The sequence below is a fragment of the Trachurus trachurus genome (genome assembly GCF_905171665.1).
Source record: "Trachurus trachurus genome assembly, chromosome: 13".
NCBI lineage: Eukaryota > Metazoa > Chordata > Actinopteri > Carangiformes > Carangidae > Trachurus > Trachurus trachurus.
Window position 1 is genome coordinate 26,222,433 of NC_139892.1, and position 16,133 is coordinate 26,238,565.

The window sequence follows — 16,133 nt, forward strand, 5'->3', positions numbered from 1 at the left end:
TGTTGAATAAAACTTACGTATTAATTAATGCATCATCATTAATAAGGTGTGGTTTCATTGTGTGATTTTTGTTGTTGGTCCACTATTCTTTGCTTATGAAACTGAGCTTCCATCTGTCCAGTAGCTGATATTGATTTTGAAAAGGGGTCAGCAATTGGTTTGGGGGCATTGATGCAGAGGAGGCATATTGTGTGCTGCTGACACCATAGACCTGTATAGATGTGAGCTTCATCAAGGTATTGCGTGTCTATGACAAAGAGTAGTAGCCTAAATAATGCCAGACATGTTGGTGATTGACAAGTCTTAGTTTGCCCTATGCCAATAACAACATCTACTTAGCTCATATAAACCTTACTGGGTTTTACTGACTGAATCCACCTCGTTGACACACAAAGCTCGCAGCTCTTGTAGGGAACTAACCTCAGCAAAATGTCCTGCAACTCTGTTTCTGCAGGACACGCTAACTGAGACACACTGCTCCTCCATGGATGGTTAAATATTCAGTTCACACAAACACGCTGAGTGTAATCAGCAATTAAATGGCCAGCTGCTGGGGATAAAATTATTACTATTAGACTGGATGATGCAAAAGAAATCAGAGTATTTTGGATGTGACTGTAGTAAGGGCCCCGCCCATCTATCACAGGAAATCAACAAAGAAACAAACAAACAGTCTTCATATTTTAAAAAATGAGCTGCCAGAGGGAGAAACTCTAATAGATTGCATTTCCTTTAGGGGGGATAACGAATGCGAAGTGCTTTGGTTAAAAATGCACCACACATGACGCTTGTTAATCAGTATGCCCCGACAGTATGTATTTATTGGAGATGCATCTTTTTTCACTTGTTTTCTCTTGCCTCTTATTACAGAAACACTTTGAATGTCTGTATACCTCCATCATTTAGAAAAGTTTCAGATTGCCTTGTTGTCTATTATCAACTAAGATAATCATTGATGTGAAATTTTGTCATAATTGCTATGTGAAGCTGCTCAAACACCCCCCACTACACCCCCTCCCGTGCCCTCCGATCCTCAAAAGGAAACCTCCTTGCCTGCCCTACCCCCTCGGACCAAGCACCGAACTTGGGGGGACAGAGCCTTCTCCGTTGCTGCCCCCACCCTCTGGAATTCACTCCCCAAACCTATCAGAGACTGTAAAGACCCCCACACCTTCAAATCACTCCTAAAAACACACCTTTTTAAACTGGATTTTAATTGTGTTGATATTTTGATATGTCGATATTTTTATGTAAGCATCTTTGAGCAAATCAAATTTATTATAAATGTATTATTATTGTGGCATCGACACAAGATATGAACTCACTGGGATTACCTGCTCACAGACATAGTGATATGATAAACACCCTGTGTTCTGCTCTGATGCTTACAGTTGTTCAGGTGGTGCAGAGGTTTGAATTGGTGCTGAGGGACTAAACTCCTTTGGCAGACTGTGTTGTTGGCAGTATAATCAAAACCTCAAACGCCCCCCAAAAGACAGAATGCTTTTAAATCAATAAAACCCAATTGGCAAACAAAACCACGACCAGTCAAAAATACCTGAAACATACACTTCTTCCACAGATTGTAATTAAGCACCTGTGTTAATTAAGAGGTTCCAGAGATGTAGGTCTTGGTTTATTACCATCAGCACCACTAGGTGCTGCCAAACCATTCACTGTCAAACTTAAATGGGAAATGATAAAGCTTGTTAACTCTAATACTAATAGTGGAATAAAGAGGATGAAAAATTTACTGATTTGTGGTTGGCAAGACCAGAGTGTAAACCTGAGGTGTTTTCTTTGCACCAAACTGGTCCACTGAGACCCCTCTCCACCTGCATAAAAGCAAACATTATGCAATCTGATGAAACATTAAAAACACAATTTTCATGAAACTTCACCTGCACCAAAGCAGATTTTATAGCGTACCTTAATTTACACTTAAGATACATAAAAAACAACTGATAGTACTATAACTTAAATGCATGATTTACTGTACAGTTGTTGTCCATAAGGAATAACATATAACACATATATTTAGTGTAATTTTTTAATGTTAATGTACAGAGTAATTTTAGGGTTTATTTTGTACACATAAAGGAAAAGAAGCACAACATCCCAATAGTGTTTTCCTTTGTATTTCCCATATTGTGTTGACAAGAGGATGCAAGGAATTACCAGTAAGTAACTGCTGTTAAGTCTAAGGTAAAAGTCCAAACAAAATGCTCGCCATGTACAAAGGGTTTACTGAAAATTAAAAGTATAAAAGCAAAGTGCCAAGATGTACTACGAGTCTGTACAACAAAACAAAAAAACAAAATGTTACAATAAAAATAAGTGTGCAGTATATGGCATTGTGCAATACAGTACATTACAGTTATGGCAAATATATGAAAGATAAAGTTAGACACTACAAATTATGGCAAAACATGCTGGACAATCAAATTTCACGATAAAAGCATATGAAATACAACAAGTCATATACAAAACTACATGAACAAACTGCTTCAAACAAATAAGTCATACAATTTCATGGCTAGACAGCACCAACAAAGGTAGAAATATTCACGTTGATGGGTAAAAGTAACAACTCACAAAGAAATGGTGATTAAGCCGTTCATAATTTCTATTGATGACTGAAAGAAGCCTTTCCACTTGCTTCATACTAAATCAACTGACTAATCGCAAGCACTGCAAGTACGGAAAAAAAACAATGGCGTCACAGAATACAATTTCAATGTAGTATTTATATGAATGATTAATTTGATGTTATCTGACATAAAAACATATTTTAGCAGCAAGTAAAAACCTTCTACTGGGAACAAATATTTCACAGTCTGTAAATGACAGGTGCAAATAACTACTCAGAAATTATTTAAGTTAATAGTGTTGTATGCAGTTCACAGAGCAGAGGAAACTGGTGGGAAAGAAATGATTGTGCAACGGATTTCAGGGAAAGTTTGCAAAGTTGTTTTTTTGTTTTGTTTTGTTTTTTGCAACTTGAACCATCTTGGTAATCTCAAATACATACCGTGTGTAAACATATTGTTACCATTGATTGATAACCTCCTATGATTGTGGAGCTTTTTGTCAGCTTTGCTTATATCTGTAACAAAATACCTGGTAGAGCTTTTCACTCACATAATACTGCTGGTGAACACTGATGTTTAATGACAATGATGGAGCCTAAAACCCAAACAGGAAAAATTCTGCCATTTCACCATGAAAGGATGAAATGGAGCCCTACTCGATATTCCTGGATGCATCAGGCAGACAAACTTTACATCCTGTTGCACTGAGGATAATATTCTCCATAATGGCAGCATCTTAAAATGCTTGTTCCTGGAAGGCCAAACTAAAGTTGACTATCTCCCCTGTATAGCTTAAAAAAGGCATGGGACTAGAAATGACAGAACTAAGTGGCTTTATGCCATCTTAGAGGGACGGAGGCATTGGGGCTCGGCCATCTGCCCTCTACAGTCAATGGCTACTCATTTACCATGGCCAGAAGGCTGAGCTCTCTCTAATTGATGCTGCAGCAGCTCAAGTAACTGATGGTTTTACCCTCGCCGGGCATTGGGGCAGTGTCATTGTTATCCAGCTTGTTCTGCTTGGCCTCTCGAATGAGTTCGCAGGCCAGGTCGAGGAAAAGTTTCTCAACGTTGTCAGACTCTTTGGCTGAGGTTTCCAGATACAGCATGCTCTGGGCTTCAGCAAAGTCTTCAGCCCTCTGTCTGAGAACCTCTCTCTTCTCTGCCAGATCTATTTTGTTACCTGGAAGACATACACACATTTGTCTCATCAACAAGTTAGAATGTGGCCTCTTGAATCACAACACAGATTGTGTTTCTGAACAGCAGGTAGATGTGGATGAGCCTGCTGGAAGTGGAGTGGGTGTATGTGCGTGTGTGGGATGGATGGATGGATGGATGGATGGATGGATGGATGGATGGATGGATGGATGGATGAAAGCAAAAGATGTGAGAGCCTTTATCCCAGACAAAAATGATTTCAGACATTTCAGAGAATTCGCACAATAAAAAGTACGTTAACAAAGGTAGAACTTGCTTTTTGCAAATCTTTTAAGAAACCGCTGATAAGTGCTCAGTAAGTCATGCTTACGTCCATGGGAGCTCAGAAAACCAGGTCAGATCGAGTAAAATATAGTGCACATTATTCTGCTTCCTCACAAAGACCAAAGAGTGTGATGATGAAAGAGATTCACCAGTCTTTGAAGCAAACGTCAAGTAAAAGTTTCTTACCGACTAATATAGTCACCACTTGGTTGTTGGCATACTGCTCAATCTCCCTCAGCCACTCTGGAAGGCACCTGAAGGAGTCCTCACAGGTAATGTCATACGTAAGAATGAGGGCATTGGCACTACGGTAATAACTCTGAGTAATGGAGCGAAATCTCTCCTGTCCAGCTGTGTCCCATATCTGCAGCTGGAAAACAGATATTCAAAGTGAGCAAGAGTCCATCCAGATTATCACAGAACATGGTTTTCTATGGACAAAAAAAAATGAAATCTTTGTTTACCTTGACCTTCTCCCCTTTGATCTCCACAGTTTTAATCATGAAATCTACTCCAATAGTAGCCCCTTGTCCAGGTGGGAAAAGGCCCTGAAATAATTATATATTATATTGTATTATACTGGAATACAGTTTAATATTGTGTAATAACTCCAAAGTCTGAAACACAGACAAATACAAACCTGAGTAAAGCGCCGGACAAGACATGTCTTCCCAACTCCAGCATTTCCTATCAGAACTATTTTGAACAGGTAGTCATAATCTTCCATGCTCATGCTAAACTGTAAAATAAAAACAGGAAAAACAAAAAGGGAGATGAGCAAATGCACTGTAATCCAATCTGGACAAAAACTGTACTTCTGGACAGTGGTGAAACTAAACTGTTGTGGATCTGGTGCGCAGGCCAGCATCAGATCATAACTGACATCTGACCTAGAAAATTTTCACTGACACACGTCAGTAAGTCCTGGCTCTGCTCTTAAATGTCTGTCAGAGCTCACATTTGGCTCATTAACACAAGCTGACTGGTAAGTTTAGCCAACTGCTCACTAAACACAAAAGTCTCTGTTAATAAATGAATATTTGATGTGACAACACTAACCTGTCTGTGACGCTGATGATGTGATAAAATGCATTACTTTGGGTGTGTACTGTAGCCTACATCATTTACACTTTACACTGGGCACATTTGTAGGCTATGAGAACAACAGCAGTTACACGGTGGATATTTATGTCACCTCTTCCTAGGCTATATTCTTCATAGGAAGAGGTGATATGAATGTGTTTGCTTAGCTGGGTCATTATCAAAATACGGTGAAAAACATGTCCCTGCACTTTCCAGACACACAAATGCTTGAAAATTTAAAAAGATCATCCACATTAAACCAAAATTATGTAATTTAAAACCATTTTAAATGATGATGATAATTTCAGTTTATATATTTACTGTTTTGTTTTATTTTTTTCAGTTTTAATTTCCTTTGTACCTAAAAAAACACTTGTCCCACTGCCATGGTTCAACGCTATTGGACAGTGTAAAAATATTTCCTCTTTTTTGTTTAAAAAAAAAAAAGTGGTCAATAATGAGCAAACACTGGGCTTAATATATGAATAAAATTAAATCTAAATTGGCTGTTTAATAATAAAAATATTTTTAAAAGAATTCTGTCCTTCGATTTGGTGTCATTGGTGTTACTGGTATCACAGACCATTATTTTGAAAGGTTAAGAATATGTAAGAGAACTTGCAAGGTCAGAAAGAAGAAGAAGAAAAAGAGTCATTTAAGACAATACATTGTGAGTGTCTCTTTCATGAGTAAAAGGTAAGATATTTCCAATTAAAATGTCATTTTTCAGTGCGGTTCTTTTTTTGTGTCATTGGTGTTACTTTGATTTGCGCTATAATGAAATATTTTTATGGAAAAAAAACAGTTTAATAAGTATAATTTATAGATTTTAAGGTGCTAACTCATGCTGGCTTTGAGCTAGCTTGGACACTATTTTGTGTAATTAGCCTTTTATAGATATTTGTCATTGGTGTTACTGTCATTGGTGTTACCATGTGGTAACACCAATGACAGAAAACTCAATACGTTTGATAGATGAAAAAAAAAGAAAAATATTATAGTTGTCCATTATAGTTGGTAACATGGTCAACATGCTAATAAATAGTTCCCACTAAATTAAATTTGTGAAAATTGAATTAAAATTTTTTACTTTTTTGACTCGGAAAATCACCGTATTTTGATAATGACCCAGCTGCTGTTTTAAGGAGCTGTGCATCAGGAGGAGGAGGAGTTAGTAAGAGAGATTTTATTTATTTATTTTAATGTGTGTCTGTCTTTTTGGTCATTATCCATACATCACACAGCAGCATGTTGAACGCATGTAAACAGGGACAGTAACATGGACATTTGCAGTCTCTGCAGCACCGTTACATCTGTTATCTGAATGAGGCCTGTAGCTGTGTTACAAACAAGTAGGCTATCTCCCCGTAATGAAGCGTTTAGAGGAAATCAAACTGTTGCTTGGGAGGCGGTGTGGATCTCCCACCCTGATGTGGTGGAGCATATCGTATTTTAGGGGTTAATTCAGCTGGAAACGCTTGCATATAAATGCAAAATTTTCATGTGTCGCATTTCTTTTTTCATTTCATTCCTCATTATTTTGTCTGGTTTAGTAAAGCAAGGTAAAATAAATAAATAAATCAAAAATAAATCACCACAGTCTGCCCAGGATTAATCTGAGTTAACGGTACGCTTCTTCCCAATAATGCTCCACGATCCTCCTCCTGAGTTGAAAGCCATTAGGGCGAAGCTAGCAACAGTAGCAACTAGCAGCTACCGTGCGACTCCAGCCATTTTCAGCTATCTATCCGAAGATGCAAGAGGAAAAATCAGAGTCAGGCCTGTATGTCGAGCCTGGAAATAGTTTGCACTTACCAAAAACACGGGGATGTCCCCGGACTTTAAACTACTTGGTATGCATAGGTCACCTCATCAAACGGGGAAAGCCTGCGCTGGGAAGGGCATTATTCCTCTGGCTGTGTATCCTCAGCAGCAGCCTGTCTGTTGGAGGAGGAGGAGGAGAAGGAGGAGGAGGACTGCACTCGATGATGTCATCAGTTCACATGCAAACTAACTCAGTGCATCCAAAGACGGTTTATAAACCATTTATTGAATATCTTTGGTGCATCTACTCCTAACCATTGATGTATTATATTGCTCCTAACACATTAACACTTCCCTTAAAACGTAAGTAGCCTACTTTGATTTGATTTTGTGATTTTCATCCGGTATGCCTACGATTAATTTTGCAGGGTGCTGACAAAAACATAAATAATCTGTATCAGACAAGCCATAAAAATAGAGCAAAAGGCAGAATTTACTTTTGTATGATCATAATAAGGTTTTTTGTTTTGTTTTGTTTTACTTCTTCCTAGCCCAGCTAGCCTACTCCCTTTCGAGCATTTTATTTGTTTTCTTCTGTCAGTTTTTTATACTACCTTACATGTTCGAAATAAAGGTTTAAATAAATAAAAAAGTAAAAAAGAAAAAAGAAAAGTGATATTCCTCCAATCAGATTCAATCAAGTTTAACTGAAGAACATACCGTTCGGATATTATGCCATAACCGTTAGTTTAGCTAGTAGGCTATTTTGTAACAGTATCACTACTAAGTTACTGATAATGGATTTGTATGACCGAAACCTTCTACTGCCACTTAAACCGAGAGACTCGTTTAACACTCCGTTTAACGTTTATTGATAAGCATTTTCTGTAGAAGGAATAATCAAAACAACAGCGTAATAAAGCAAAGGGTTATGGTTATCGCCTGCAAAGTTTTGTCCCGGGTTGCTAGGAAACGCAGTACTAGGAACGAAAGCGTTTCTTTTTAATGTTCCACCCGGACGGCTCATCACTGCTGCACAGCGTGTCCTTGATTTCCTACCGGAGGTGATTTCTGTGAAAGCAGGAGCAGACAGCCGGGAGGTCACAAAAATAATCTGAATTGAGGTGAAATTTTCTCGCCATGGGCATGATACCAGCCGAGGGGAAGGCTCTCCCTCCTCCGGGGATCGTCAACAGGAACTCTCTGTGGCTGGCCGGGGTCGGCTGGTGCTCCGCGCTGCTTCATAATGCCATTAACCACAGGCCGCCGCTGAAATCAGGTTAGCATGTTTGTTAGCTCGCTGTCAGACTCTACTTGTCCACTTAGCAAGAAAGGGGAGGGGGTTTGCAAGAAAGCAAAAAATGGTGGGGGAAATGAAAAATAATGACTTGACATGTATTTTGTAAAGAATCAGCACGTTGTGTTGCAGCCTCTTCTCTGGAAGAGGGTCTGGCGAGCGAGACTATGTTGCAGCAGACCAGCAGACTTACGTTGTTACGCTAGCTTGTCATGTTATGATAGTTGCATGCGGTTTTTCATTTATTTGTGTCTCGCCTGTCTCAAGTTAAATAACATACATGTTTACATGTGCAGACTAAATAGCAGTTCTTATTCTTTATTTAATTGTTGTAGTGAACGGTGTTGTTTATTCGTAGGGAGTCAGGGTTAGGTGAAGTGCGGCATGAAAACTTTTTGTTACACATTTAATAACAAAATCATTAATTCATTGAAAAACATTGTCATTCATGTTGTGTTGCCACAGTCTTACCATCTGTCCTATTTGACGTCTTCAGGTGTCCATCGACAAGTCTTGCTCTCAACCATTGGATGGTTCATTGGCTACCACCTGACCAAATATGAAAATTACACTTACGCCAAACTTGATCGGGATATGAGCGAGTATATAAGACTCCACCCTGAGGAGTTTGCAGCAAAGGGTAAGGAAATGGTTCAGATTTTTCATCGTACATATGGAGGGTACAAGACTCCAATGCTTTGTTTATAATGTTCATTGTACTTTTGTGCAACCTCATATCTTTCATCATAGTGATTAATCCACTAAATCCAACTGTCTGTGCAGCCAAGCAAATCATACTGGACATCAGTGATTGTACTTTGAACAACTAACACATAATACATAGGTGGCAGGTTGATCTTTCATTCAACACACAGGAGTGGATGCTCAAAGGTCGTAGCAGAGTGCTCTTTTTTTTTCTTTTTAAATCAAAAACAACCACATTTACTAGCATATGACCACTTTGTATCAGCGCATTAATGTTTTAATTTGTTAAATTTGCATATTTTTTATTCCTATGAAGTGTATGTGCTTCTATTGTATTGTGAAGAGTCAGTTGTGTTCTGTTAATATATTTTGCATTCCCAACAAACCAGCATCTTTAAACATGATCAGGTATCAGGATGCAAAACACCATGCTGGTATTTGGCATGCAGTAGGACATTTGTAAATTTCACAGAACAGCTAGAGGTAAAAGAAAATAAAAAAAAGTGGCCTACGTAAGTGTGTAATTGACTTGTTTTTTCTTGGTTCTTTGTCACCAGAAAAAAAGACCTTTGCAGACATTGTGGAGCCTTTCCATGCTGTGCGCTAAGTGTTCGTACCTTGCGAGATGGAAGAGGGAGGTGGAGAGAAAACATTTGCAGACTGCCATCTGTCTTCAGTGGTCCTTTTGTGAAATCTTTCTGTCATATATTATGTGAAATAGAGCTATGTAAATAAAAAGAAAATACCCAAAGCCGACAATTTCTGCCTGAATGTCTCTGATTTTGTCAAAATAGTATTTGTAGTGTGAAAGTAGTGTAAAACAGTGGCCATAAATCGTAGAACACAATTATTTTTTCATCATAATTTATTCAGTCAGTATTTTTGTAGTACAGTATTGTTGTTGTATCTTCAAACAATGGTTTCCAATGGGCTATTACAGTGAGCAAATGGAGACAAAAATAACCAGTTTTGGTTGTGCATATTTGTCTATATTTGCAATGTTAGAAACATTGGGTCATTTAATGTAAACAATTCAGACCTTTGAGATGTTCAGATGACTTTGCTACATATACCACACTTTTACAAACACCTGATGTTTTCTTGGCGTCGACACATGTTGACATGTTAATTTGCAACTCCAATGATGTCCTTGTATTTCTCAGTGAGACTGCGACTCTTCTTGGTGAGGTCGCTCATCACAGAGAACAGTCCTTTCAGGTGGAAGCAGAAGAGGGCTTCAGGATCGGTGTTGAGGAGAGGCTCCAGGGTCTTGGCCAGCACTGTGGAGTTCTTGGTCTTGTGGTCATCCAAGGGAGTCAGGCCACTCTCCACTGTGTGTTTTATGGCTTTGAGCATCAGGTAGGTTCCATACAGGTCTTCACATGACTCCTCTGCTGCCTCAGTGTCCCACACCTCATCAGTGGGCACGTCTCGCAGCAGGCTCGGCAGAAGGATGGTCTGTTCCATGTCACGGACAGCTGTGCTGTATCGTTTCAGAGCCAAGAGAAGGCTGTTCCTGTTGAATCTGGCCTCGGCAGACTGCATGGTTCCAGTTGGATGTGGTCAGCTGTTCCTGTGCTGTGGTGGTGGACAGTAGGAAGCAGAGTGCAGTGCAAAGGCATGTGAGCAGTTGGGGAATTTATATGATGAGCAGCATGAGTGGGTTGATCAGTGCAGTTACGCAATTGCATCATCCGATACATTTAGGAACACTTTGGGTGCTATGTGGAGTCAAACTCCTTATCTCTGTTTTATTTACACAACCTTCAGGTTCTCTTGAGTTCATTATGATGTCTGACCAGTGTGCCCAAAATGAGCCAATGTCAAATCATTAACCATGCACATAGCTGTTTGAATGGCCTTGGTAAGAAAGGATAGCATGATTTGATATCGAATGATTTAAAAGAAGAGCTGAGAGGTATGGATTTTGGCCAGGGGTAAAGAACCTTAGTGTTAAACCAAGGTCACCTGTGTTTAGATTTGGAAATAACTTTATACTAGGCTTGAACTTCAGGTTCTTATGATGTCTGATTGTTTGTGCAGTAATGCTGCAAAGGCAAGGCAAAAATAAAATAAAATAGGGAAATCTACTCTTATCCCATTGTAAAATTGAGGGACACAAACACTGGATGAAAAGGGTCCAAATATGCCTGGGTGCAAACATTTATTTTGGGGTCTGATTCCTCTCTAAACCAAAGAATAGCTGGTGCTACATTTCTTTCATGTGTGTGCAGAAGTGATTTTGCACAAATGAAAAAAAAAGATCTGCAGACAGTCTGTCGAACACAGCCTCAGACACAAAATACAAGTATGTGTCAGGAAAGGTAAAGATTATCATTTAGAATATGATAGCTGTTCCTCGGATTAGGAGGGATTTAGAATATATTTGCATGCAGCAATGTACAGTATGTTGGTAGTTTGAAACAATCATGCTGGAATTAACCTGCCGCTAAAGTGAATGAGTGATGAATTTGACCAGGTTTTCTAAACCCCATTAGTTACAGACCCTGCATCCTGTTGAAAGTCCAGTTAATATGCGCTTAAGAATGCTATTTTTCCCCTCATAAATTGAGGATGTAATAAAACTTTCCAACTAAGCAAAGGAGCTATGTTATGTTATGTTATGTTTATTTATTTGATATGGACATCACAAATACATTAAGACTGTTCCAGTGGACAGACCAGATGCTTCGCTTGAGTGTGTTTAGCACAAGTGCTAATTTTCAACACCAGTCCATAGGCGGCTAATCCACAATAAAGAATGGACTGGAGTTGATGAGTTGAACTTCCTCCAGCTGCGTCCACAAGATGGCATCCTTGAGCTCTCTGAATGGCCAGGAAATGGTCAATCAGTGCATTCATCAGTTACTGACAGACCAACAAATAATGGTGCCACTCACACAACATAAGTGACAATATAGTTTTATGTAGGCTATTTAATATATATTTTTTATTTTATGGTTTGGTATGGCACTATTTGCTACCATACCATACATACATCTCTTTCTCACATGAAATTATGCCACAGGCTGCTCTTGACTCCAGTTGCTGGAGCCATCATTAGTTAATGGTTTGAATCTCATCTCAATGGGAACTCCTTCAGTTTGTCATGGCAACAGCAAATGTCCTTATCCTATGGGACACCTTCTCTTTGCAATTATGTACCTGCTCGCAGTGCAGGTGACACACCATCATACTTGTCATTCCTGCCAGAGGATCCCACTGTCCCTGCATGGATCTCTTGTCTGTCTCTTTGACATATCTTCTTGAATGAAGAAATTTCACCTTCATACTAAACACTTTCCAAGACTGAACTCTGTGCCATCAACCAAAGTTGGGCTACGAAGGTCTTTTTTCAGTTGTCCCACTTACCTGACTCAGTCCACCACAAAACTCTTGGTCCAGGCCATGGTTATGTCCTACCTCAACAAATGTATTTCTAGATTGGCAGGCCTCCCTTCACACTTTGTGAAACCCTAACAGATTGTCCAGAATGTGTCACTCCACTTCAAACTGACCTGCACTGGCTATCAATTCTCACCCAAATCGAATTCACATCATGAATGCCTGCCCTGAGTGACTTCTAGGTCTGCACCTACTAATCTACTCAGTGAGGCTTTCTGATGGTGGAATAAGAAACTGTATGCTAGCAGGGACACCACTTAGTCTTTCGGATCACCCTAACATGCCTAACCAGCACTTATGCACTTTCAGTGTACTTCTTTATCTGACCGCCTTCCACTTATTGAATGTGGATGTAGTGCAGCTATAGTATTGTTTCAATTCAAATTGAGTAAATGTACATTAAAAAAACAACTAAATTGTAAATTGTGGTGTTACCATAGAAAATCTTAAGACATACACTGAGGAAAAATAGTTTGTGCAAAGTGGATACAAACATCAAAAATCTTCTCTTGTATCATAATCAGGCAAAAATAGAAGAATCATAGTAAATTGTGACAATTGTTTTTAACAAAACCATTGTATTATTTTTTTTAAGGCAACAATGTAACCTTATTGCAGCAATGATGACAGATAGTTTTACATTTAGTTGTTTGTCCTCACATACAGTACCATCACATTTTTATACATCCAACAGTGTAGCTTTCAAGCAGAGCAACAACACAAAACCTGGAACAATCTCAGTGAGTGTTATAGATTAACATAGAGTTAATATTTTAACACCCTTACAGTATACAGTGATTATGTCATTTGTTGGTAAGGGAGTGACCAAAATGCTTGCTAGGAGAAGCTTGATCAATTATTCAGGGTGAGTTTGGCAGCTTGTCTTAGACAGGGCTAAACTGAATTATAATATTAATTCAAATGTTCAGTGTTCAATTATAAATCTTTTCACATGTGAATAACAAATCATTTCAAATCCGTCCAACACATTTGGGACTGAAACAGCCCACTCAGTTTTTCACTTTGTGCCTGACAGTACAGCAAACCAAGAAGCCCATATAGCGTTTCCCACTCAGTAAACTCTTCATGGTTTAAATCAAAGATTTATCCACTTTGCATCATTTACTTGGAGCATGATGAGAACTTCAAAGCAGATGGCCTGTCCTCACAGAGGCTGTCCAAACGCATTAACCATACAGTATTTTAAACCTTCAACATCACAAGGACCATCATTTAAGAACTGTGAGAGCACAAGCAGAAATAAGGGGGCATGTTTCCTTTCCCCTGTGGGTAACGTCCAGAAAAATCTGCGTGGTACGGTTCATTCATTTCACTGTGCTGTCCATGATGGGACCTGGCTCTTCTTCAAGCACATGCACTCTTTTCTTTACACTGCTGCCATCTGAAAATCCGCAACAAAAACAATCCTGATTCCTCACAAAGTCCAGCTCGTTGATTATCAGTTCAGTTCACAGCGTTCTTCTGTTGACCTTGGATAATGATTTCCAGGACATGGGTAAGATCCATCATCTTGCTGAGCATATCCATGATGTCAGGATGATCCTTCGCTCCACTGATGAACTCTTCCAGAGTTAGCTCACCTGAAGACACAAATACAGCAAAGTGTTGACATTTCTTCAGAATATTATGGGGCAGCCTATATATAGTACAATGAAGTTGTAGTGTTTATCTGAACTTTCTTTCTAATTCATTTAATCATGTAATGTTTCTCTCTGAGGACCAGTCTCTTGACAAAAAACAAACTCTGAGGATTTTTACAAATATGATAGTTTGCATGTTGAGGGCTAATAAATCATCATATCATGGACAGATGACACAGTATCTGTTACCTTCTCCATTGACGTCAATTTTCTCATATACAAGAGTCACGATCTCCTCTGGGGGGACATCGTAAATCCTGGTGATATCTTGAATTGCCTGATGAAAGAGTTTACACATTGGTTGTTGCACAGATGCATACAAAGGTTTAGTAATGTTGTGTCTGTTTCCATTTAGCCAGTTAATTGTGGAAATAACCAATAGATTGTATACTGGTCCACTGAAAAGAACATAATAAGAAATTGGGTCATGATGGGTGAGGTTGGTGAAATGTTGCAGATAATTCTAACAGGGTGAAAAGGTGTCATGTAATCGGCAGGGTGATTACTGTATGTTGTCTTCAGACAGTGAATTAGGTTATAGACATGGACATAAATAGACGTGGGGTTGGATAAGACGCCCCCTGGATTACCTAGCATGTCTACTGTTAGTTCATGGGCAGTTAAACCAATTTCTGCTGTTTCGCAGTCGAACAGGGAAGCTTTATGATTCTGGGAACTGTGAGCCCTGCATATGAAAAATTCAAAGAGAAAATATACACTACCTTAAATATAGTCTCCATTTCCTCCTTGTCAATTTTCCCATTCCCATCTTGATCAAAAAGCTTGAAGTACCACTTCAGTTTCTGGTTTATTTCTCCTTTCAGCAATAAACTTATTGCTGCAATATATTCAACAAAGTCTATGTAGCCATCCTGCAAGAGAAAATACAACATAAACAGTAAGTGACAGACCATTGGTGTTTATCCTCTGTTCTGTTGCAATTTCAAAATTTACTTCAATTACGATTCTTTAAATCACAATTTAGCATATTATCATCTATGCAAGCACTATATGGAAAATGTAACTCTGAGGATTGCAGACAATTATTGGTATTGTAGCTCTATTGTACATGTTTATGTGTGACCTTTTGCCCTGAGCCCTGTAAAGAGTACGGTGTAACCTCATTTTAAACTACTTAAATCTCTATAACCAGAAATCTCTCTAAACTCTAAACACTCATTTTATAATGTTGTGCAAACCTATTTTATCAAAGCAGCATTGATCTGTTTTCTTCAACAAAGTAGATGCAACAGGAGTTCACTAAGCAACGGTGCCCCAGTTGTTGGAAAAATTCTTCATTAACATTAAAAATTTTTGAAGGGATCACATTATTTTTTTTGCTGGGAAGAGAAGAAGAAATGTATTTCAGATATTTTCTTACCCCGTCCATGTCAAAGGTGAGAAAGACCTGGTCCACATAGCTGCTGGCCTCCTCTGTCATACCATTCATTTCAAGCATTGTCTTGAGCTCAAAGAGCGTGATGAGCCCCGAGGGAGACTCCTTCATGAATTTGGTATACCAGTGGTGCATATCTTCTTCCAGTATATCATCCAGGCTTGAGCAGTGGGAACCCATTACTCCTCCAGAGGTTTGATTTGTATCCAGAATCCTGCAGAGAGCTGATGGTGAGAGAGGTCAGTGTTAGTGCTGAGCTCTGGCAACACTGAGGCGCAGGTGAAGCCTCATACAATAACTGCCCTAATCTTTAAGTCGTGGGATGGCCAAAAGGAGACCTAACCCTTTAATGGGATAACTGCAGAAGTCTTCCTAGAAACTGAGAGCATTGCATGCTCTTTGACTGAAGAGGGGTTGGGACTGTAATATGGAACACAGGAAGTTCCTTCAAGTCTAAATTCATGTCATAGAGAGAAATGAGTTTAATTGATGATCTTTGCCCTTTGGTCTCATATAAATGTTGAACAAAGTTGTATTTTTTTATTAGTATTTATTTATTCATTTATTTATCAGTTTAAGTTTTAAAATGTAATTCCTCTCCATTTCCCCTTCATCATGGCATTAATTTGCTGCATGCTAAAAAAAATCACATAGTTGTGAGTGTTTATGTAACGGAGGTGCACTCACTCACCCATAAAGGACATGCACAGAGGTTACAACACACCTCTGGGATTCTCCAGGAATTA

General features: G+C 38.9%; 4 protein-coding genes across 4 annotated transcripts; 1 reads left to right on the forward strand and 3 right to left on the reverse strand.

The window, feature by feature from the left end:
• Window positions 1-2,067: 2,067 nt before the first annotated feature.
• Window positions 2,068-7,118, reverse strand: rab30 (RAB30, member RAS oncogene family). Its single transcript, XM_083984576.1, has 5 exons — window positions 6,975-7,118; window positions 4,717-4,815; window positions 4,541-4,624; window positions 4,263-4,446; window positions 2,068-3,774 (listed from the first exon to the last, which is right to left on the reverse strand). The coding sequence occupies exons 2-5, from the start codon at window positions 4,807-4,809 to the stop codon at window positions 3,524-3,526; spliced, it is 612 nt and encodes a 203-aa protein (XP_083840702.1). The 5' UTR covers window positions 4,810-4,815; window positions 6,975-7,118; the 3' UTR covers window positions 2,068-3,523.
• An 822-nt stretch (window positions 7,119-7,940) lies between these two features.
• ndufc2 (NADH:ubiquinone oxidoreductase subunit C2) lies at window positions 7,941-10,072 on the forward strand. Its single transcript, XM_083984628.1, has 3 exons — window positions 7,941-8,202; window positions 8,717-8,860; window positions 9,483-10,072. Exons 1-3 carry the CDS (start codon window positions 8,064-8,066, stop codon window positions 9,530-9,532), a joined length of 333 nt encoding a protein of 110 aa, XP_083840754.1. The 5' UTR covers window positions 7,941-8,063; the 3' UTR covers window positions 9,533-10,072.
• thrsp (thyroid hormone responsive) lies at window positions 9,773-10,550 on the reverse strand. The gene has a single exon (XM_083984627.1). It carries the CDS (start codon window positions 10,468-10,470, stop codon window positions 10,051-10,053), a length of 420 nt encoding a protein of 139 aa, XP_083840753.1. The 5' UTR covers window positions 10,471-10,550; the 3' UTR covers window positions 9,773-10,050.
• Window positions 10,551-13,591: 3,041 nt separating this feature from the next.
• On the reverse strand, window positions 13,592-15,567 carry guca1c (guanylate cyclase activator 1C; the record flags this gene model as incomplete). The annotated part of the gene is made up of 4 exons (XM_083984305.1): window positions 13,592-13,931; window positions 14,181-14,268; window positions 14,714-14,863; window positions 15,373-15,567. The coding sequence occupies 4 exons, from the start codon at window positions 15,565-15,567 to the stop codon at window positions 13,795-13,797; spliced, it is 570 nt and encodes a 189-aa protein (XP_083840431.1). The 3' UTR covers window positions 13,592-13,794.
• Between the last annotated feature and the right edge of the window lie 566 nt (window positions 15,568-16,133).

Excerpts from the sequence above, each read along its gene's own strand:
- ndufc2 (XM_083984628.1), top strand. The coding sequence starts at position 8,064 with ATGGGCATGATACCAGCCGAGGGGAAGGCTCTCCCTCCTCCGGGGATC. Across the intron at positions 8,203-8,716 it reads CAGGCCGCCGCTGAAATCAG|GTGTCCATCGACAAGTCTTG; the intron begins GTTAGCATGTTT and ends TGACGTCTTCAG. Across the intron at positions 8,861-9,482 it reads TGAGGAGTTTGCAGCAAAGG|AAAAAAAGACCTTTGCAGAC; the intron begins GTAAGGAAATGG and ends CTTTGTCACCAG.
- thrsp (XM_083984627.1), bottom strand. The coding sequence starts at position 10,470 with ATGCAGTCTGCCGAGGCCAGATTCAACAGGAACAGCCTTCTCTTGGCT.
- rab30 (XM_083984576.1), bottom strand. The coding sequence starts at position 4,809 with ATGAGCATGGAAGATTATGACTACCTGTTCAAAATAGTTCTGATAGGA. Across the intron at positions 4,447-4,540 it reads TCAAAGGGGAGAAGGTCAAG|CTGCAGATATGGGACACAGC; the intron begins GTAAACAAAGAT and ends TCTGTTTTCCAG. Across the intron at positions 3,775-4,262 it reads AGTGGTGACTATATTAGTCG|GTAACAAAATAGATCTGGCA; the intron begins GTAAGAAACTTT and ends TATGTCTTCCAG.